This window comes from Budorcas taxicolor, chromosome 4, assembly GCF_023091745.1.
Source record: "Budorcas taxicolor isolate Tak-1 chromosome 4, Takin1.1, whole genome shotgun sequence".
NCBI lineage: Eukaryota > Metazoa > Chordata > Mammalia > Artiodactyla > Bovidae > Budorcas > Budorcas taxicolor.
This window is the reverse complement of record NC_068913.1, coordinates 104,452,318-104,476,644: the sequence shown is the minus strand read 5'-3', so window position 1 is coordinate 104,476,644 and position 24,327 is coordinate 104,452,318. Positions and strand designations below refer to the sequence as shown.

Below are 24,327 nucleotides of genomic sequence, written 5' to 3'. Positions count from 1 at the left end.
CTAAGAAAACAAGAGTATTAGAAATTAAAACTCTAAATACCTAAGAGAGAATTAAGAATTTAACCTTCTTAAAATTCAAGGAAGAGATAGAATTAGAGCAGTTTAAACTACTTAAAGAGCAAAAGCATTAAAAAAGTATCTTTCTCAAGAAAAATATGAAGTACTTGACATTTTATTTTTATAATTAAGAAGAAAAAAAATTATACAAAAATCATTTCAAAGTTTTAATTAGTTTTTCAAAAAGAGACAAATCCAAATAAAACCAAAGCCTTATATATTAATTTATACCACCATAGCACTTACCTTAACTATAGTGGGGAAAGCATGGAGAAATAGTCTCTACCATCTACCTTCTAAGGTATTATGATAACAATAAATAGGAATAGTAAATTCTTTTTTCTCTTAAGAATGCCACTGCACTCTAACTTTGTTAGCAATTTCTCTAAAACTTCTAAACAGCCCTGACTGAAAGCCTCAGTGCCTTTTAGCAGTCTGAAGTGTAGCTACATTAAGGTCAAGACTGTCTGCTAAGATGAAATGCAGATGAGACACGATGGCACTGACATACCATTCAGTGAAAACTCCATCACTATAAACAGGACAGAAACTGAGAGTGAGGGAGGGCATCAAAATAATATCGGTAGTGTTACCAGTATAAAATTGCCATTTTAAAGTAACTTCTTTATTTTTTCTTTATAAAAATAACATTTAATCCATCCAAGAGTACTGTGTAGATTTATACTGGCCAATTGTTTAGGATAAAGGAGTGGAAAAAACAGGTTATTCCTTTTATATAAAATGTTAATTCAATCTGGATAAATGAATGACTGGATGGGCAGATGCATCTGGAAGGAAGGAGGGGAGGCAAGCACAGAGATCCAGAAGAAAGGAGGGCAGATGTGTACCAGAAAGTAAGAAGCTTTTTTCCCTCTGTGTGAGCAGAAATTTCAGGATACTTTTACTTTCCTCCTTCACTTTTCTATATTGTTTGCATTTTCTCCTGTAAGCATTCCTTGTATTACCTTTATAACTGAAATAGGTATTGCAGGGGCATTAGAGCAGGAAAGAAAAATCAGAATACAGTTTTTTCCATCTAGGGAAAAGAAAAAGGTAAGTTCATCACAGAGATGAACCAAACAGAACTACCCTGGTGGTTCAGCGGTTAAGAATCTGCCTGCCAATGCAGAGGACATGGGTTTGATCCCTGGCCTGGGAAGATCTGACACACGTTGGGGACAACTAAGCCCATGCCCTACTACTACTGGCATTAACTGCTGAGCCCTTGTGCCTGGAGCCCGTGCTCTGCAATGAGAATCCAGAGCAATGAAAAGCCCGTATACTGCAATGAAGAGTAACTCCCACTCAAAGCTACTGGAGAAAGCCTGTGCACAGCAACAAAGACCCAGTGCAGCCAAAAATAAATTAAAAAAAATTTTTTTAAAGATGAACACAACAGATAATCCCACTGTTAACACACTCGTTATCAGAGTTCTGGTAAATTTAATTGTATGTTTAAATAGATGTACCAAAAGTTAACCAACTCTTTATGGTGGGTATTAGGAGTTTAAAAATAAGTCAAATGTCAAAACGAAGCATAAACCAATAGATTTAATCAAATACTGGCTCAATATTATTTGGATTAGAAGTTAAAAGTAGGTTAACCAAGAAAAAGAAGACTACTTAATCTGTATTCAAAAAGCCTCTAACACTATTAAGTTAAGAAGACCACAGAGTAGCAAATACAGATCTTCTGCCCATAACCTCACAAGCAAAGAAACTTTATTCAAAGAGTGAAAGCTATGGGAAAAGTCTGAAATCTAAAAGGTATGGGCTTTCATTACAATTTTAATTTCAAATGATTATAGTTTTCACTTCTAGAGGTTCATTTGGTTTTTCCCATACAGCCTACAGAAAAACTCAAACTTTTTGGCCAACCCAATACTTGGTTCAACTGTGCCTTGTCTATTTTGACGTTTTTTGCCCCCCGCTTCTACATTTTAAAATATTAAATAACTTAAGTTACTTTATGTTCTAAACATAATAAATCCATCACTTGCTGTTCTCAGGGATTCTACTGGTTGTCTCTGCTGACCCACTCACAGGAATACTTCCTCACAACATTTCCTCATGTATTCCGTATTTTCAGATGTTTGACACAGTATATATAGTGGCTAGGATTTGGCGTTTTCACCACCACGACCTAGGTTCGTTTCCCAATTAGGGAAAACCTTTCTTTGGGCTTCCCCAGTAGCTCAGCTGGTAAATAATCCGCCTGCAATGCAGGAGACGCCGGTCTGATTCCTGGGTCTGGAAGGTCCCCTGGAAAAGGGATAGGCTATCCACTTCAGTATTTTTGGGCTTCCCTGGTGGCTCAGATGCTAAAGAATCTGCCTGTAATGTGGGAGACCTGGGTTTGATCCCTGGGTTGGGAAGATTTCCTGGAGGAGGGCACAGCAATACACTCCAGTATTCTTGCCTGGAGAATCCCCCTGGACAGAGGAGCCTAGCAGGCTACAGTCCATGGGGTCGCAAAGAGTGGGATACGACTCAGCAACTAAGCACATGTAATAAGCCTCTGAGGTATGGGATGAGGGTACGTTATTCCAGAAAGAATGTGATTTGCCAGTGCCCTGGATTAATACTAATCTAGCAACTTTTAAGTTATTTTCTTAGCTTGAGGTTTTCCCAGATCACACAGGTTGTATAAACTAATCCATGGAAAATTTTCAGGAAAGACTTTCTTTTCCTAATTCAGAACCAAAGCCAAAACACACAAATTTCTTAATCTTTCTACTGGTGAATGGATTTCTTTTCTAGTCCTTTTACTAAAAATGTCATCCTCTGAGAGTCCCAGGTTTATGGAGAGCTTCATTCCAATTCCCAATCTATTTAAGTCTAAGAAAATCTTATCAGCTATGCTGTGAAAGGTGATAGAAATCAGCAATGCATCTAAGGCAACTGAAGTTTCAGTGACAGATTAATTTTCTGGCAGCTTCTCCTTTGTTTTGAGACAGGGATTTCATTCATTCAAGATCCCAGCCATGCTTTTAAATGCTATTTGTCATATTAATATTTTATCCAATATTTTTAAGTAGTACTAAGCCTTAGAATTCAACTAATGTATGTAAACTTCCCAGTGCCACAGTCATCTATTCTCCCAAATACAATGGTTCCAGGATTTTTACAATGCTTAAAAATACCCATCTTAAGAGAACAGTACCTAAATCTATGCTAACTGCCATATAACCTTTTCATCAAAAGAATGTATTTGAATAGTCACCAATTATCACTAACTAAAGATTTGGTTCAATACTTACCTTCACTTTGGGTTTAGGTGCAGGAATCACCTTTTTCTTTGCCCTAAGAGAAAAGATTAAAAAGGAGGTTATCTCAATAGCAGTTAAGTCACTCATTAGGAAATTGTAACACATAATCTTGTACGTATATAAGTATTCAGTTTATATGTGAATACACCCCAATATTTTTACTAATTTCAAGTCCTCAATTAACTACAATAAAGGTCAAACCATTAGTAAAATGTAGATGATAAAATTTTTTTAATTAAATATAATTATTAAAAATAAAAACTCAAAACAGGCTAACGAAGCTGCCTAAAGGAGACATATTTCAAAGAATTGGTAGGAATTTGTAATTATTTATAGAAAAGAGCTTCAAGGAACTTCAAGCTCAAATGAAACCATGCTAAGAGGTTATAAATGAGATACTATTTAAAAAACAAAACAAAACAAAAAATCCTCAAGTTTTTTAAGAAAGTTATTTTTAACATAAAGAGTTCAAATAAAAAATTTCAAAGCTGACAGAAAAAGGGCAATAAAAAAATACCATGGACGCTTAGAACACTTGTGAAGCAGTGCGAAAAAGTGAAAAGATTAAAAAACTCTTAAGGGTTCTTTACACAAGAAAGTACTCACATGTTTGCTGAATAATTAAAGGGTTGTAAAGCTAAAATTGTCTGAATATTTCTACTTCACTAAGTTAAATTAACAAATGTCTCAATTAAAATTTTACAGTCAATCTACAACTTCATTAAGGCAACAGTAATATTCATGACTTCCAGGCCCATATTATCACACAGATTCCTACTTTCTGATACAAAACAAAACAAAAAGTTAGCCATAATAATGAGGCTACTAAAAAAAAAAAAAAAGACAAACTGAGGGAAAGGATCTATGTAAAACTTGTTTTAGAATTAAAGAAATAAATTATTTCCATACTTGAATTGTAATGGGATTTTAGGACTATAGGGAAATTAAAGGCCTGGAATACTGACACAAATACACATAAATGCATAAAAAAATACATTTACGCTGACCCTGGGATATGTAAACCACCTGCAACAAAGTAAACCTATAACATATAAAACCAAACTACTCCAAATTTATACCCCCAAAAACAAAAATAGCAAGATCTGAAAACCAAAGCCAACTTTAATATATCTCCAATAGTATACTAACAAAGTGTCCTTCCTAAAAGCTGTAAAAAAAATTCTATCTACTACAACTATATATAAGGAGAGGGGGAATTTTTTAACACTACCCAGATTGTTATCCAGACCTCTTAGTGAAGTACTGCACTAGAGTTGTTCAGTAACTTCTCAGTGACCTGCTAATTTTATATTTTATTAACCCTTAACACTACATTTCTAGGCTATAGAGAAGGAGCGTTAAGTTGTAATTAAAAATAGAATCCTTGAAGTCAAGATAACCAGTAGAGTGAAGTCACTCAGTCGTGTCCGACTCTTTGCAACCCCATGGACTGTAGCCTACAATGCTCCTCCGTCCATGAGATATTCCAGGCAAGAGTACTGAAGTGGGTTGCCATTTCCTTCTCCAGAGGATCTTCTCAACGCAGGGACCGAACGTGGGTCTCCCGAATTGTAGGCAGATGCTTTACCATCTAAGCCACCAGGGAAGTCTTTTAACAAAAATATAACCACAGAAAAAACCTGCCTTTTTACTAGAGACCATTCTTTAGTAATTACATCACGAATGAAAAGATCCATTTTGGGACAGAAGGAAGGACATGAAGAGTACATTAATCTTGTGGAATAAAACACTTTGCAAGGCAAGGCTAGGTAGGATATATACAGAACTGTAGTGGAAAGCAGGAGGCTAACAGATTACCTTTGTAGATGGTCATTAAGAGGAAAAGAAAAAGGATACAGAAGAACTGGAGGGCAGACTGTTTAGGAACAAAGGAAACCACTGAAGCCTTCCTATTTAAATGGCTTCTCACCACCAGATTTCAAGCCAATATATTACATTACGGATTCAAATTTTGAGAGACCAGCCTGAGAAGTTTTTAAATAGAGAAATGTGTCCTTAGGTCTAGAGAGTCAACAGTTAAAATGATTTTTTTTTAAAGCTGTGTTAAGACAGATTGTATGTTTAAGTCCTATTTTACCTAGCATTTAATGAATATTTTGTTTTCTAAATATAATGTGAATAAAAATAAATGAAGAAATCTGGGGTCTGCATTTACTCACGGAGCAGAAGTAAGATGATTATGTACGCTCCGACTTTCCTTAAAAAGCATTCTGGAAAAATTAAAAAAACACAGTTATTTTTCCATAGCAGACAATAACAGGATAATCATTTTGTCATTTTAATCATTTGATACTCAATAGGCTACTACTTGCTATTTACCAAATAAAGACTTACAATGGTACGGTAAATTCAATAACCTATATTATGCAAAATTTTGTATTACCTCTTTATTTAAATCTTTTAACAGATTTCTGTTGATTTAAGATGAACACTTTAGGATGACAGGTTGAGACAACCAGGCCTATTGATTTTAACATTCTACATTTAACTCGTTAAACTGAGCTACCCTGAGTTTTTGAGATACCACTCTACACTGACTATATTTTCAATAGAAGTAAGGCTGTGCCTCTTTTTCTGCAGTCTAAATCTTGTATTCAGTTACTTATCTTAAAGATACCCATATAAAGTCCCCCTTCCCAAAGTTCATAACCTTCTTCCCCCCTCCCTTTTTCTCTATTAGGAAGATTTAGGTGTAAAGAAGAAAGTGGTCAGTTAAAGAGAATCACTTCTATGTTTATCTCTATGTCCATATGACTTTTTTCTTTTAAGTGAATGAAGCTTTCAGAGTAGGCATCATCTGAGATGACTTACAGAATGTTAAACACACTAGGTTCTTAGGGAAATGAATGTAATGTGTGTTTATATGTGTCTTTAACAACAGCAATAAGAGAGTAAAATAAAATCTAGGATGTCACATTTCTTACCTTGCCTGCATCCAGCCCTTAGGCCACAATGGTTTCACCTCTGTCTCCATAAAGGATTTAAGATAATCCTCAGCAGACTGGCTTTTATTTGGCTCTAACTCATAGCATCCCAATTTGATCTCAACAAGGTTACATAACAAAGTTCTAAACAGATTAAAAATATATATTTATATATAAATCTGACTGCAAACTGTAGAAAATTAAGCTTGAAACAGATGTTTTAAAAAGCACACAAATCTGACAGCAATAATAAAGAATATTATCTGAAGAATTCAGAAGATGACATGAAGATAAATAATTTCTAACATACATCATTCAGTGCACTATAGCCAAATCCCCAGTATGAGATAATTCCCTTTGGTACCTTTAATCCAGGCACCAAAGTTTAAAAGGGGTAGTCCTACAACTAAACCCTCTACTCAGAGTACAGAAATACTGGTAAGAAAGATGACGCGTTACACAAACACACTGAGTACTTCACCTCTGAAACCAGTATGACTTACTCAGTAAGGTTAGTTTATGAAAACCACTATATGAAAATAAAAGTGACAGAACTCTATGGATATTAGAACTAAATTAATTCCTCTTGAATAAAATTTTCCTACACACTAACTTTTGGTTGCTTCTAATCGAGTTTTCCATTTACTATAGAGTCTTTTTTAATGAGAAACCATAAACACTGTACTTCTGCATTATCTATTTGGTTGAAAGTGAAGGTTTTCGTTAAACCTTACCTAATGGTGTCATCCCAGTGGAATTTCTTCCTTGGTCCTATCACACGTTTCCCTGGTTTCTCCTCATCATCTTCCTCGGACCCATTTTTTTCTCGTTCTTCATCTGTATGAAACCTAAAAATGGAAAACACTTTATGCAGCAAAGTGGTAACCCAACATTGCTATAATATGCTCCTTGGATACTTGTTGAATTGCTTCAAAGACAGGGTAAATAAGGAATTTAACTTTCCACATAGTACTTTGAATTTGAAGTGCATTATATAGCACTCTGGTATATAAGGTCTTCAAATTCTAATATAAAGGCATGAACACTTATCTTTTGTATCTAACTGCAACCAGTCAAGTAGGTCAACCTGTAAAATGTCTTATCAGTGTCAGCTCTAGCTTTGATCATACTCATACACAACATCAAAAGATCTTTTGCCTTTTACCCCAAAGCAGCTGAGTGGGAAGTGATTGACCATTTAGAAAATATTCAATTATACCACTCTAGTGGTTTAGGTGGATTTCTACTTAAGACCAATCCCTAACAGCAACAACTATTTCTCAAGTGCAAAAGCCAGTCCAATTAAAAGAGGTACATACTTGGCACACTTAGCCTGATTACGAGCCTGGCAGTCCTCCTGGTATTTAAATAGCTGTTCAGGCATGACATTGCTGACAGCCAGTTTCAGCTTTTGCAGAGGTTCTCTTAAACGATCATCCTGAAGGGAAAAAAAAACTAAAAGTTTTTTCAAGCATATTTACATAGCCTATTTTGTAAGCAGATCCTCAAAAGATGAAATCTGGGTTTTAGATATTGATCACACAATAGCATACTCAAATACAGACATTTCTTCTACAACACTGACTTCTCATAATGTACACTAGATATAAAATTAGGATAACCATACTTCTCAGACAGCCAAATAGAGTCCCAGTTTTTGCCTGTTCAGTTCAGTTCAGTCGCTCAGTCATGTCCGACTCTTTACAACCCCATGAATCGCAGCACGCCAAGCCTCCCTGTCCATCACTTACTCCCGGAGTCCACCCAAACCCATGTCCACCGAGTTGATGATGCCATTCAACCATCTCATCCTCTGTCATCCCCTTCTCCTTCTGCCCTCAATCTTTCCCAGCATCAGGGTCTTTTCAGATGAGTCAGCTCCTCACATCAGGTGGCCAAAGTACTGGTGTTTCGGCTTCAACATCAATCTTTCCAGTGAACTGATCTCCCTTAGGATGGACTGGTTGGATCCCCTTGCAGTCCAAGGGACTCTCAAGAGTCTTCTCCAACACCACAGTTCAAAAGCATCAATTCTTCGGTGCTCAGCTTTCCTCACAGTACAACTCTCACGTCCATACCTGACCACTGGAAAAACCATAGCCTTGACTAGATGGACCTTTGTTGGCAAAGTAATGTCTCTGCTTTTTAATATGCTGTCTAGGTTGGTCATAACTTTCCTTCCATTTGCCTGTTGCCTCAGCATAATTAATAGTGTTCAATTACATTCTTAAAAGTACTCCATGTTTGGGCAGTAAATTATATGGACACTTTAAATGTAATAAAATGATTAAATAGTGACCAAAATCTAATAAAAATAAAACACAAATATTACTAACAAGCATTTTACTTATTTCATGCAGACCAATTAATATTGCAGCACACATGACAGTGTTTGCTATAAAATATCATTCTTAAAAATGCAAATCCAGTATCATGGTTTCTTGATGATCTTAAGAATTACATAGTTGAGACTATCTGCCTGGGAAAACATCAAGTACCCATCAACGGTTAAATGAATAAATTAACTGAAATATATTCATAGAATGGAACACTGTACGCACAGCAGTAAAAATGGAGTCCCACTACACGTAAAGACAGATAAACCTGAAATGCATAATCCTGAGTGTAAATAAGCAAGCTAAAGAAGAAAACACTCTTTCTCCATTTATATGAAGCTCAAAAACATGCAAACCACACAATATGCTTAGGGATACAAAGGTACATAATTATACCACATGAAGAAAAGCAAGGGTTAGATAAATGTCTTCTTCCATAGCTAACATTCCACCGTCTAGGAAATCTGAGACCTAGAATAAATTTCATTTATTCATTAACCTGCTTGAACTGAGAAAGAACTATAGTTTCTCAATTCAAAAGAACCATTTTATTAATGGAAGTATACAACCTGTAACAGAATTCCATGCCAAAAGCAGAATTAGGGTCGAAAGGATGGAAAGGACTTGGATCTGGCCCAATGTATGGAAGAACTTCCTGATATTGTAATGAAACACTTAGAAGGGTTGTAGTGGAAAAGAACCTAGCAAAACACGGATGATTACAATGAATAATCTTTGAGTTTACATGCAACCCTGTGATTTTTTCCATTGGTCTTCATGCCTATGTGAGTAAGTATATCTATATAGGTCTATTTCGGGAATAAGAAAATTGAGTGACACATGTCAGATTATTTGTTGAAGATAAAGTTGTGTCAGCTGTGGAAGGAAGTTATTTACCTCATCCAGGAAGCATTAGAAAACATTTTTTCTCATTGAAACTTATCAATTGTTGAAAAGCAATTGTATCCCAGGCCTTAAAAAGAACATTCTATGGTTATTAAATATATATACTATGACTATACAGCAATTAATATGCAAAAGCAGCAAACAGAAACCAGTCTCTTTACAGGTTCTAAAACCCCAGATGCAGTTATTATCGTTCCTCTTCTTACCTGGACATTGAGATGTAACTTCTTCAGACGTTTTACCAGTGTTTCTTTATTGCATGGCACAAAAGCTTCAAGGTGGGAGTAGACACCACTACGAATGACAGGGCCTAGTTCCTGCAGCTGTAACTCAATGCTGACCAAAAACAATAACAAATATGTAGTAGAGAATTTCTTTCAGGTAGTAACAAACAGGCAAGGAGACAGAGGCAGATTCTTTTCTCATTTTATACTTCCCTGATTTTCTGGACAGCATTGTTCAAGTAAAAAAATTTAAAAAACCAACATAAATAACTATGCTATAAAAAAATTTCAATGAATCTAGTTTAAGAGTAGAATTTATAACCCTAAACAAGATGGCAAATAATTAGCTTTCTTTTTTTAAGTATAGCCATTTACAACATTGTGTTAGTTTCAGTTATACAGGAAAGTGATTTAGTTTTATATATATACTTTTTTCAGATTCTTTTCCACTATAGGTTATTATGAGATATTTAATATAGTCCCCTGTGCTATACAGTATCTTTATCTATTTTATATATCACCATCATGTTAGTCACTCAGTTGTGTCCGACTCTTTGCAACTCCACAGACTGTAACCTGCCAGGCAAAGAATTCTCCTTGGGACTGTAGCCAGCAAGGCATGGAATTCTCCAGGCAAGAATACCGGAGTAGGTAGCCATTCCTTTCTCCAGGAGATAATCCCAACCCAGTGACTGAACCCAGGTCTCCTGCATTGCAAGCATATTCTTTACCATACAGCAGTGTGTATCTGTTAATCCCTAAATTCCTGGAAACTTTCTCTGGCAGTCCACTGGTTAGAACTCCATGCTTCCACTGCAGGGGGCAAAAGTCTGACCCCTGATCGGGGCCCTAACATCCCGCAAGCCACACAACATGGCCAGAAAAAAGTCCTTAACTCCTAATTTACTCCCCTTCCGTGCAAATAATTTTTGGGGGGGATCTTTTACTTTTAATTGGAGGATAACTGCTTTACAACGTTATGTTGGTTTCTGCTGTACAACACACCACGTGAATCAGCTATAACCAAATAACTTCCTAATGATAGGGATACAGTCTCCATCTTTGCATAAAGCATAGGAACTCCACTATTAACCAAAAACTCATTTCATCAAAGAGATTTCATAATTCTCCTCACCACCCTGCAGCCGCTATACTAGAGTTACAATTTCCATAAGTTCTGAGTAAATTTTCCTTAAAGGTGTTTGAAAAAATTACAGATTCAGAAGAGGCTACATACACAGATTGTTTTATCCATCTTTTATTGGCCTTATTGTGCCTCCACTGAACAAGCTAGGTATTTATTAGTCTACTCAATATATTCTAATTCTCCAGTTCCTAAAGAGTATTTAGCCAAATAGTTGCTTAAAAAAAAAAGATTTTGTAACAGCCACCATATTCTTAGCAGGACAGGTCTATAATAAACAGTTGAGATTTCTTTAAGATGGAAGACATTATATCTGGCAGCTGCTACTGTAGAAAGGTGAGAACAGATGTTAATTTGAAGGCCAAGACCAAACTGGGGCCCTTGGTAGCAAATTATGTCCAAATCATCATGTTCTTCTATAGGAGAAGGTGCTGACAGACTTAAATACTTTCATAAATGTAGGTGCATCCAAAGATTCAATTAACAGCTTTTGGAGAAAAAAAGAAACCAGAAAGCCTGCCAGATCAAATGTACCTAACACTTACAATATACACTGCAATTTCAGAAACAATGAAACGTGGAAAACTAACTATACGCCTTAGAATGGACGGTGTAAAATTTTCAGTATTAGAGAAGCCAACCCAATAAAGAAATAAATGAGCAGAAGTTTAAGACCTACTAGAGCCAGAGGGTCAAACGCAGAGGTACATATGGAAGATAACCACTATGGTCATAAGTTCTGTGTGTAAACATTTGGCTAAATAATGTGGTTAGAACTTATTAAAAGTCTAGACTCTGAGTAGGAGGCATTTTAGGCTTGTCCCATTATAAAAAGTTAGTTAAAGCTTAAAATAAAACAAACTCCAAATAGAAAGAGATTCCAAGTAAGAACACATTAAATCAATGACTTACTTATAAAAATTAGTGGTTTCCAAAGAGGGGGCAACTCAGAAACTGGAAGCACTGACTCTGCTCCCAAGCCCCCACTAAGTCGCTTCAGTCGTGTCCGACTCTGTGTGACCCCATAGATGGCAGCCCACTAGGGTTACCCCCGTCCCTGGGATTCTCCAGGCAAGAACACTGGAGTAGCTTGCCATTTCCTTCTCCAATGCATGGAAGTAAAAAGTGAAAGTAGGGAAAAATTAGAGAAAAGGATTAACCCTAGAGGTTACTGACTATACTGGTCTATCCCAAACAGATACAAATTCGTATCCGAGAGCAGTTTAAGTACACATCCCTCACATATATACTTTAATATTTTTTTCTAAGAATTCCAATCTTTTAGTATATGCTGCTGCTAAGTCACTTCAGTTGTGTCCAATTCTGTGCAACCCCATAGACAGCAGCCCACCAGGCTCCCCCGTCCCTGCGATTCTCCAGGCAAGAACACTGGAGTGGGTTGTCATTTCCTTCTCCAATGCATGAAAGTGAAAAATGAAAGTGAAGTCGCTCAGTCGTGTCTGACTCTTAGCAACCCCATCGGCTGCAGCCCACCAGGCTCCTCCGTCCATGGGATTTTCCAGGCAAGAGTACTGGAGTGGGGTGCCATTGCCTTCTCCACTTTTAGTATATGGGGATGACTAAAATTTATCTGAAAAAATTCATGCAATTACTACTCCCAAATAATCATGTATCATATGCCCTTAGACAATCAACTCAGTACAGAGAAATAAGGGATGTTTGTTCAGGAAAGTGTAAGAAGACAAGAGAGCATAAGAAAGTTACTAAAAGGGAAAAAAATTCAAAGCCTGAACACTAAGGCTTGTAGAATTACAGGCACACTCTCTGTGAAATAAAAAAATAAATAGGCTCAAAAAAAGACTACAGGATTTGTTTTAAGACAGACATGGCAGGAATCAACAGGGAAGCCTGTTAACAGAATACTGGTAACTGGTATTCTGCTTACTTGAGATGTTATGTCCCAAGTATGACCTTTTGATTCTCAAAGAGAGAAAAAGAGTTGTCCCCTTAATAGAAGAGTAAAATAAAAAAAAGACTGTCTCAGTCACAGGAAAAAGACCTAATCTAGTAAACTTGGGCTATTAGGTAAAAAGAAAAAGAGCTAGTCAGATCCCTGATCCTGGAATCTGGGGCAGCTGTGATGAGTAATGGTTACACTGGTTACTGAATTTAAGGTTTAGAGGAGAGCTAAGTAAAAGGAGGTGGCACTGACAGGAAGCATTTGCAAGCAAACTGAGTAAATCTGAAAACCCCTGGCTAAAATAAATAATAGGAACAAGAAATTCCTCGGTCTCCATGCTAGCAGCATACTAGGTTATGTGTTTTATGGGTCCATGGGACCAAAAAGATTTTTTAAGTACTTCAGGTAAAAAAGAGAATGCATTAATTAAAATAGTTATCAAAACCAGTAAACCAATTCATCTTTTATATCTCATGAGAAACTATCTTCATCATACATTTAAAAGACAGGAATCACAGTATTGGAAACATTGCCTCGTTTCTGTATATATGATGCTACTAAACCACCAAAAGTAGGCATAATCATTTTCATCAGAAAGGAATTTACTGCTTTCCCCAGGACCACTTCTCTTTTGCCCATTCCTGTCTATAGCCAATTATATACTCAATTTCTGGAACCATGGTCAAAATTTATAAGGCAATAGGTTTACAAATACAGCTTAAGTGACAACAATCTTAGAACCTGTAATTTCATTAACATCAAATTCTACCTAAGGGTGAAGAGCATCACTAATTTAAATACTGTTTGTATCACACACCAGCTTTTACCCTTTCCTTTCCATCTGTCTTCTCTACACTGCCTCCATCCTATCCCATAACAATGATTCTTCGTTAAAACATCTACTTTCCATTTGGATATAAAATGTTTGTGTGAATTTTAATGTAAACAATCAGAGATGTCTCAAAAAGATATCTTCACATAACATGACAAAGACTGCATTTAAACGTAGGATAACATTCAACCCATACAGTAGTCACTTGCTCTGGCGGTTTTCACATTGGAAGCTTTGATTATCATAAGGGGTCACTGTACACAGACACATAGTTTTGCTAAGAAACTTAATCACACATGTTGTGAGGCCAAAAGGAAAGAGCTAAGGCCTGAGACTAACCAAACAAGCAGCATCTGCACCTCAAAGGTCTACAATATTTCTCAAAGAATTCTTACGGTTTTTTAATCAAAGAAGAAAATTACTTACTCCAGAAGAATATTATTCATATCCTGTGTAAAGAATTTTTTCCTTCCTTCTTCATCAAAAAGTTTGGCAGCCTACAGAAACACAAGATTGTCAATATAACTCTCAATAAACACATTTGTTTCCATATCTATTTACTTTAGAATAAGCTCCTTGAGGGCAGGGCTAGGATTAGTTTCACTTCACATCCCAGCTATTACCTGGTGTGACAGGCAATTAAAGGGTGCTGAAACAAAATTTGGCATACGTAACATTCTTTCCTAATTTTACGTCTGTATTTCATTTTTCTGAATTTTTCCAAATTCAATACGTTATACATGTAAGATTTTTTAGTGCTATGGGTGTCTTGCGTATTTTGAATATGTTAGTTTTATTTATTCTTTCTGTTATCCAAGATAACGGAAAGCAGCTGTCTCACTTTTTACTAGACAATATTGTCTAACAATATGTCTGATATTCTATATACTGTACACATTACCATGTTTAATCTTCGTAACAGCCAGTGACACTGGTATTATAGCTCCCATTTTACAAACAAGGAATCTAAATCTTACAGAAGTTACATGATATGCCCCCAAATCACACTGCTAGTAAGTGGTGGATCCAGAACTCAGACCAGAAGCTTTCTGACTTCAACTGTATAATACTGTGACTCTGTACAAAGACACTCAGCCTCTGCAGCCAGTCTGTGAAGTGAAAGTCACTCAGTCATGTCCAACTCTTTGGGACCCCATGGACTATACAGTCCATAGAATTCTCCAGGCTAGAATACTAGAGTGGGTAACCTTTCTCTTCTCCAGGGCATCTTCCCGACCCAGGGATCGAACCAAGATCTCCCCTATTGCAGGCAGATTCTTTACCATCTGAGCCACAAGGGAAGCCCCGCAGCCAGTCTGGGTTCCACTTAATTACTAACAATGAAAAAACTGGCCATGATCATTACCAAGGGATAAGCAAAAATCAATTCAACGAAGATAAGAATGATATTTTCATCACTGTGTCTCTTAACCAGTTTACCAGAAACAAAAAGTACGCAACCAGTACACTACCATAAGTGAAACTTTCCAGGGAAATCACAAAAGACAGCTTATCTTAAGACACTCGAGTTGTAAAACATCCTGATCCAATAATCCGAGCAAGAAACATGCTGACTCTGTCAACTTTGTTGATAATTTTACACTGTTTGACAACCTCACATGCAAAGACAATTTTGGGGATGTGCCTCAGCATTTCTTAGAAAGGAGGAAGACTGGGTATGTGTAGGGAGAAGCAATATAGGAAGAAAGCCAGAATGAAAACTAAACTTTCAAGAGGCTGAATAGTGGAAGAATGCTACAAAGTGAGAAAAGAACTACAAGAAGAAAGTCCTTATCAGACAGAGGTGAGCACTGAAGGCAATGATGAATCCTTACTTCCTGAGGAAAAAATACCAAGTCCTATTTGAAAGACAAAATATGGAGAATTTACAGATACTAGCAAATGAAATGAATCTTCTTACTGATCATTTCCTAAGAGGTTAGGAAGTAGCTGTTTCAGTGCTGCCATGGCTACTACAGAAAGGGTTGTAGTATATGAGATATGCCAGCACCCGACAAAGCTGAAACACACTCACTGCCAACCAGTTTTGTTTACTAAGTGGGAAAGAACGGTACACAACACAGTGGACAGAGTGCAAGTTATATAAAGCTTGACGGTCCTCCCTTTCAATTCTGACTTTGCATCACGGCTTAGCCACTTCCACTCAGGGCACTGTCTCCTCAACAGTAACTGGGGTCCTGTGAAGTTGTGGGTCCCAGGAGCACTACACTCAGTGCAGGGTATAGGTATTTGCTAATAACTATTTGCTATTTCTTAATAATAATAGCTGTTATTATTAATTACATGTTGAAAAACCTGGCTTACATCCCTAGCACTTTTATATTTAAACCATCAAAGAAACTAAAGATTTTAGGGGCAATACGCAACGGCAAAAAGCACGTACCTTGGAGTCAGGTGAACCCTTGTGTTTAAATTAGGGGTCCACCACTTACTAGTTGTGGGGCCTGACCAAGCTACTTAATCTATCTCCACTTAAGTTTGTTAACCATAAAAAGGAAACAATACCTATACTTCATACAGTGGTTAAGAAGATTAAATAAAAAAACTATATGATGATAAGCATAGAAAATAGCAAGAGTGAAAAAACAAAGGAGGGGGAGGGAATAAAACAGAATATAAAAGAAAATGACAGAATAAAGATTATGTCATTATCATTATAACAGCTGTAGGTTAAGATAAAATCCTAAAGAGAATCTTAAACAAACGAACTCAAAAAAGAGCTAAAATGAAGGGAAATGATGGGAAAAGCTATTCCATGCAAAAATAAAGAGAAAGGAATCCACAGTAAAATTGGACAATACTGAATTTGCAGTAAGAAACATTAACAGCACAGACAGGGCCATCTTCAAATGATACACATCCAACAGAGATCTAGCCAGCAAGAACTGTATGGGCCAACAAACAACACAGCATAGACATAAAGCAAAAATTATGGTAATGCAAGTCATAACCTAAGAAACACTGGCAATGAGATACTTGAACACACTTCTGTAAGTCCTGAACTAACAAATTACCTTAAAATAAGTAAAAATTTTAGAGAATTTAATAAGCGATGAGCTCAGAAGAAATGCTAAAGAACGAAAAATAGAAAAAGAATAAAATTGATAATTAGAATCCATGAGTCACCTGTTGGAAAAATTAGATAGATCTCTTGCTCCCCTAATCAGATACTTAAAATTTAGAAAGAGTTAAGAGAAATAAATACAACATGGAGATGATTAATAAATTTACAATGTGATTTAAATGGCTACTATAACCCTAGAAGAGACAAGTTATAGAATACACTTCTGTTAACAATGATTTGCTTCCCTGGTGGCTCAGAGATTAAAGCGTCTGCCTGCAACGTGGGAGACCTGGGTTTGATCCCTGGGTCGGGAAGATCCCCTGGAGAAGGAAATGGCAACCCACTCCAGTATTCTTGCCTGGAGAATCCCATGGACAGGATTATTTTATTTAATAATTATTTTTATTACTTAATATGTTTAATAATCACAATAATTATTTTTAATAACAACATATTTGCAAATGAATGAAATAAAATCCAGAAAAATAAGTAGTTTAATAGTGGTTGTCCCATACTGGGGGTGGAAAATGTCTGATTATTGGGTATGTTTCCCTCCGTAAGTGAAAAATACAACTTATATTGAATATATAACTTCTGTAATCAGGGAAAAAAAAATAAAAAAGAGGACTAAAAACATGGCATGGGTTTAGACAAACATGCCAAAGTAGTAACAAAAAAGGGAGGGGGCATTTTAAGCTATGTTTGGAACATTTTAAGTCAAAATAATATCTCCCTGAGATTAAAGAAAAAAGTGTACTCACATACCTGAATCTGCAACTGAACAGAGATTATGTATCCAAGTCAATCGGCAGAGGAATCCACTGTGAAATGCTAAAAGCTCAACTCTTATCTGTCTAGTGAGAACACAATGTGCACTTATGAAAGCTGATGAGTGGGTCAGGACTAGCTGGTAAAATCAACTGTAGAATAACTAGTAGTCAACATAGTTGGACCAAGTTCAGGTACACTTATTTGCTCCTACCTTCCCTGTATTTTCTTTGCCAGGCTATGTAAGCCAATAAAAATTATATTTATGAAAATTATACAGAAAAATATGATTAAGTGAGGTAATAAAACAATGAACTGTATCCATGTCATGTGTGCATTTGTGTTCAATCACTCAATCACTTCCGACTCTTTGCAATGCCCTGGACTGTAGCCCACCAGGTCCCTCTGTCTATGGAATTTTCCAGGCAAGAATACTGGAGTGGGTTGCCATTCCCATGTTATAACTATACCTAAAAAGGCTATGCACAGATCCAATGCTTAAAAGGAAATATAGAAAATAAAGTTACTTAAAAGTATGTTAGGGTTACAGGTTATTATTTTTGCTTGAAAATAAGTATTTATTGCTATGTTTATACAGTAAACAAAAAACCAGAGAATTATCACACTTACTACACGGAGGTCTTCAATACGTTTTTCAAGGAGGACAGGCAGACCCTCTGGGAGTGTAGGTACCACCTTGGGCATAACTTGAGAGGCATAGGTTGGCTGGGTGGTGTGTCCATTCTCTCCCCCTGACTCCGAGAGGGGGCTACCATTAGAAGCAGCATCCAGTAATCTGTCAAAGTCGAAATCATCTAGCATTTCTAGGGCATTTTCAGCTTCCTGAAATAGTTCATGTTCGTTTGTGCTAACAAAGATGGGGAGGTCCGGATCAGCACTATTCAGATTCAGGTCCGAGACATCATTTCCCAACGCTACAGCAGCAGAGGGGGGTTTATTCAGAGAGGAGGTTGAGAAGTTCACTGGGGTTTTAGGGTTAGATTCCTTCTTTAATGCATCCTTCTCTTTCTGAAATTTTCTTATCATGGCAGCTAGAGAAAGAGAATCTTTATAACGTTTCTTCTTTTTTTCAGATTTGTGTGAATTTAGAGCCATAACTCTGTGAAGAAAATAGTGATCAGTTAGGCTATGTATGATTTTAAAGGTTAAAACCCCATGGAAATAAGGAGGCATAGAGTTAAAGTAACATCATCTTCATCATCTGGACTGTCATTTATGAAAGGCAGATGGGTAAATGGCCATTAGAGTGAATAAAATGAAAGGGATAAAGTCAACAGAAATAAACAACACTGAATAGAGCTCTGATTTATTAAGTATACAAAGTTAAGGAATTCCCTCTGGTCTAGTGGTTTAGGACTCTGAGCTTTCACTGCCAAGGGTGCAGGTTTGATCCCTGGTCAGGGAATTGAGATCCCGCAAGTCAAAAAAAAAAAAAAGAAAAAAGGAAAGTATATGAACTTAAACTTCTACACCTTTTGGAATATTCTTTCTTTGCCACATCTATAAAGTAGTCACGTAAAGAATTAATGAAGTAAAGAACTGCACTTTTTCTGAAAACAGAGCTGACTTTAATAACAACCAGAGAAGCCTACACAGTACACCTTCAAACTGGCGCCCCAGGCGGTTCGTGTTACCAACTCCCCAAGGAATGCAAAGTCCTCTGTGTCAGGCTGTGAGCCTCCATTCATCACCATGTCATCTATTCAGAACTCATTCTGTCTGCTACTACCTTCTGATCCTTTTTCACTTTCCATTTCTGAGGGTGTCATATAGATACATGTAATTTTCAGTGACAACTTTCTCCCTGTGGGGATTATAAGGAAAGGGTGGTCTTGGTTTAGCCATCAGTTTCTCTAAAAAATCTTTTCTAATTTCATTGGCTTATATGCTTCTATGTGCACTATAGAAACTAAAAATGATGATTAGTGCTTTGAAGGTAGGCCAGTGTTTCATTTCATACTATTATATATCCAAAACCCAGACAGTGTCTGGTATGCAGGAAGTGTGTTTGTCGCTCAGTCGTGTCCAACTCTTTTGTGACCCCATTGACTGTAGCCTGCCAAGCTCCTGTGACCATGGGATTTCCCAGGCAAGAATACTGGAGTGGGCTGCCACTTCCTTCTGTAGGAGATCTTCCCGACCCAGGGACTGAACCTGCGTCTCCTGTGTTGGCAGGTGGATTCTTTACCACTGAGCCACCTGGGAAGCTCAATCTCACGTATAGGAGGGGCTAAATACGTCCTTACATTAACTCTTGAGATTTTGAGAGTCCCAAATTCAGATGTACCTCTTCCTCTGCTAAGGAGGGGAGAAAAATCCAGCCTCTCCCAAGTTTTTGTCCCTAAGCTCTATTTAAAAAAGCCGAGAGAAGTAGGGAGACTGGTAGTTTCGTAATTGCAAGGTACATTTTATTTTTATGACTTTTTATTTCATTTCTCTCTTGCTCTTTTTTTGTTTTTTGTGGCTATGCCTCTCAATGTACAGGATCTTAGTTTCTAACCAGGAATTGCACCCGGGCCCTGGCAGTGAAAGCACCAAGTCCTAACCACTGGACTGCCAAGGAATTCCCTCTTATGACTTGTGACAAGCATTAAGAATAGCTAAATAAAATCAATGACTTTTAAAAAATATTAAAACGACCATCAATCATTAACACAAAGACTACTGCCAATTCTCAGACCCCGGGTATCTAAGTTTTGTTTTAGTGCAAAAAATTAAGAAAACGTGTTCCATTTTTCAAACTGGTTCTTGTTGATAAAATGCTGTAATGAGCAAAATACTTCATGAACAAATATGTAAATCTGATCTAAAACACCTGAAGTCTCTAAGATGACTTCTACTTAATAATACTAAAAATAAGTTAATAGGTCACTGACATTTATAAATACTGTATTAAATTAGATCCAGCTAAGTTGAACTAATTAATGTTAAACATATCTTTCTAAAAAAGAGTGCTTGTTATGCTACAATACTAGTTCCCTCATTATGTCTAATTTCACTTACCCTAGTTGTTTGGGTACTTTTTTCCTTGGCTTCTTCTCCTTTTCCCCTTCCTCTTTCCGCTTCCTCTTCTTCATCTCAATATCATCTTCTTTTATTTTGGGAATCTATAAAATGATAAAGTACATCACTTACTTAAGTATTACTGCTTTACTCTTTGATGATATCAATCCAGCATCCAGGGAAAATGATTTTACTCAAATTTCAGGGTGCATTAGAACTGCTTGCTAAAAATGCAAATTCTTTGGGTCCATGAGAACCCCCAAACCTTGGTTTTGGTTATCTGGGGGAGAGCCTTTTAATCTGCATTTTTAACAAACATTTTGATAATTCTGGTACAAATATGTCTTTGGCTCACATTTCAGGAAACATGTAAAGACATTTTATTCACTTCTCAAATACAATATATATATTCTATAAAATTTGCTTTACATCGTAGAACAAGTAACTACGAAACTGGTCATTTCCATATTAAGTCTTAAGCTATCCTAGAACCACAACCTTATCCAGAAATAGTGGTATTAGACTACATATGGAGAGAGAAGTTTTAACAGAAAATATAACTTATTATGATATAAGAATATATTTCCCCATATTATATAATTTTACTTTAAAGCATGTAATTAACTATAAATTCATTAAAAAATGATTAGCATTTTACTTTTCCTTATATTCACAGCTGTAAAGCAAAAGTAAAATTCAAAAACCACATCTTTTTAATTGAATCCTCTCATTGCTGTTGCAGTGTTGGATAAACTCACTTTGGGTGGCTTGTGCTTTTGGTTGTCTGTGGTATCGTCTTCTTCAGTATCTGAAGCTTGGCGAAACTGGAGAGTGCCAGTATTGATATAAAAGCCTCCATATTTTGTTGTTAGAGAAGCAGGAACTAATTCGTCATACTAGATTGAAAAAAATTTTTCAGATATATCTTACTATATTTAATTCTATAAATACGTCAAAGAAATTCAATCCCGTCAGCATCTTCCTTACATCTTAACTACAAAACTAACTGCAATGAAGATGTCTGTGAATAAACTTAGAAAAAGTTAGTATCTGGAACAGAAATGAGCTCTGATCATTCGGTATTTGTTAAAAAAAGAAACTTCTCAAACACTGAAGCTAATTCTAAATATATCATCTGCTGAGAAAAACTTAACAATCACTGTTGTTCTTAATGACAAATGATTCTGCTGAGAAATCAAAACAAGTTAAAAAAGACTAAATGGCCAGACGACAAATGAACTTCATTTCTTACCAATATTGGTATTACTATATAATTTTATTCATATATAGATTGTAAAAATTAAAGGTTATTTCTTCTGCCTTAGTTCTAAGCTTTTAAGTAAGGAATTTTTTTTTTAATATATATAACAAAAATAAATTTTAAAGGGAAGTAGAAAAAGAACTGCCCTGTTCAGTAAGCATACACTGAGAATCCAGGTACTGCTCTGAAAAAAACATTTAAATTGTATAAATCAGTATGAAGATCTGGTCTAGAATATCACATTAAGCTGATGTCCTCTAAGCTTCAATTTTTAAAAACTTTTATGTATGTATGTATTTATGGCTGTGCTGGGTCTTTCGTTGCTACACGGGCTTTCTCTAGTTGTGTAAGTCTGGATTTTAAGGTTTATCTTATCTCACCTGAAGAAGAAAAAACAAGCACTAAATGGAAGGTCAATCTTAAGTAAATGAAGGTATTCATGGCAAAAGAGAAAAAAAGGAAGTACTTATCTAACAGAAGCAAGATACCTGCTACCTGGGGTCCCCAGAACTCTACTTAAGGGTACTCTTCATATTATATAATTAGTCTTTAAGAAAGTCATATTTGTAAGGAAAATTCTTTTGCCATGGGCAAAAAATGTACAGAACATATTTGTTAAACATATTAAGGCTAAGTACAAAACTTGTGATTTTAAACTGTATCCTCTTAAGTTACGTGGAGAATGGAGAAAGACTGTACATTTAATGATTTTGAACCAAAACTGAATGATGTTAGAAAAAGAAAAAAGGAACACACTCCTTTCTTGTTGCTCCACTTGAGGGGTTACTACAAAGACCTATAGCTAAGACCTTCAGAAAGGGCCCAGTACTATCTATAAGTAAAGGAGTAATGTGAGGAGTAAAGAATAAAACGTGAAAAGACCGGGCTTCCACGGTGGTCCAGTGCTTAGGAATCTCCACATTTATCTGGAGAAAAACATGATCCTAAAGAATACATGCACCCCAATGGTCACTGTAGCGCTGTTTACAATAGCCAAGGCATGGAAACAACCTAAATGTCCAACAGAGGAATGGATAAAGAAGATGTGGTACAAACGAGAAGGCACTGCAATGGGAAGCCCATGCACTGCAACTAGAGAGGTGACCCGGCCTGCTACAAGTAGATAAAGCCCACGCATAGCAATGAAGACCCAGAGCAGACAAAAATAAATTTTTTTACAAAGTGAAAAGTCTCTGTAGTAATTATTTTGAAAATGTGTAACTGTGATAAGATAAATACACCTGCACTTTTTGCTTACATAAACTTGTACAATGCTTTACAATTTTTAGCTTCCTCATATAAATTATTTCACTTGGTTCCCCGATCCCCTTTTGAGGCAAGGAAGGCAAATATTATTCCCATTTTATAAGTGAAAACCAAATTCAGAGAGGTTAAGAACTTTGCCACAGTACCTGTATTGGTTTATGGCAGTGTCACTGACTGCTTTCCCAACCTACCCATTATAATAAGCAGCATCTCGCTTAGAAACACACGCATCACCAGGCTACCAGACAACGTGGAGGTGCTCAGTGTCTATCTTCTTCTGCAGTATTCTGCTGAGCTTTCCCTATCAAAACACTCTTCAGGAGAACAAACTCTTTATGCATATTTTATTTAGCCTTTTTTAAAAAATATAACCAGGTGGACTACAGTTGTACTTGATAAACCTGGCAACCACGCTAAAGTGACACAACCAATGTAACAGAGCAAGGATTAATACCCAGCTTCTACTGCACCGTGAGTTATACATGTACCAAGAATTTTTTTTTTTTTCTTGCAAGGTACAGGATATATTCGGGGGTTGTTTTTGTTAAGGTAACACTCATTTATAACCTTACCTAAGTTTCATGAATATGTGACATTTCTACTTCTGTAGTAATTTTAGCCTTTTGAGTACAATGTATTAAGAGACAATGGATCACTGAACCTGCAACCAGATTTATTAGATCCTTTGCCAACAGAGATGCCTAGCTATTGTGACCCAGAATACATCACTTCACGTCAATACTTTGTGGCTGTGAAACAGATTCAGTATTACTTACTTCACTAAGTTCTAGTGAAATTTAAAAGACATAACCTACATAAAAGCATTAATCATATCTGCTATTATTTCAACAATAAAAAGATTTCCCTTGTTTTTTTAAAATTTGGCAGCATGCATGTTAGACTAAAAATAATCTTCAAAAGCATTTATTTTCAGATATTACAGTAGTATTAATAGTATACAATTCTTAAAGTGAAACAGAACCAGATTATTTTCAATCCCTATTGAACAATATACAAACAGAGAAAGCCTACTAGTGGGAATTTCCTAGCGGTCCAGTTGTAATGACTCTGCACTTTTACTTTCAAGGGCCCAGGTTCAATTCCCAGTCAGGGAACTAAGATCCCATGAGGGTGATGCAGAGGAAAAAAACCCAAAAACCCAATTGGCAATATACCCATTGGAAAAAAACAAGAAAATAATTTGGTTGGCTCATAAGTGTTTTGTTTGAATCACTCAATTATTTCATGTAAAAATGAAATAATCTGTTAAAGAAAATGATGCAAAATTA

At 36.3% G+C, this 24,327-nt stretch overlaps 1 protein-coding gene across 1 annotated transcript in view; it reads right to left on the bottom strand.

Moving 5' to 3' along the window:
• Window positions 1–24,327, bottom strand: part of UBN2 (ubinuclein 2) — a 57,670-nt gene that overhangs the window by 11,030 nt on the left and 22,313 nt on the right. The window contains exons 4-13 of the mRNA XM_052638881.1: window positions 21,270–21,407; window positions 20,512–20,615; window positions 18,118–18,607; window positions 14,061–14,131; window positions 9,720–9,849; window positions 7,591–7,709; window positions 7,006–7,119; window positions 6,272–6,415; window positions 5,507–5,557; window positions 3,318–3,360 (exon numbers count right to left, since the gene is read on the bottom strand). Of these exons, the coding sequence (XP_052494841.1) occupies window positions 3,318–3,360; window positions 5,507–5,557; window positions 6,272–6,415; window positions 7,006–7,119; window positions 7,591–7,709; window positions 9,720–9,849; window positions 14,061–14,131; window positions 18,118–18,607; window positions 20,512–20,615; window positions 21,270–21,407 (1,404 nt within the window). The remainder of the gene's footprint in view (window positions 1–3,317; window positions 3,361–5,506; window positions 5,558–6,271; window positions 6,416–7,005; window positions 7,120–7,590; window positions 7,710–9,719; window positions 9,850–14,060; window positions 14,132–18,117; window positions 18,608–20,511; window positions 20,616–21,269; window positions 21,408–24,327) is intronic.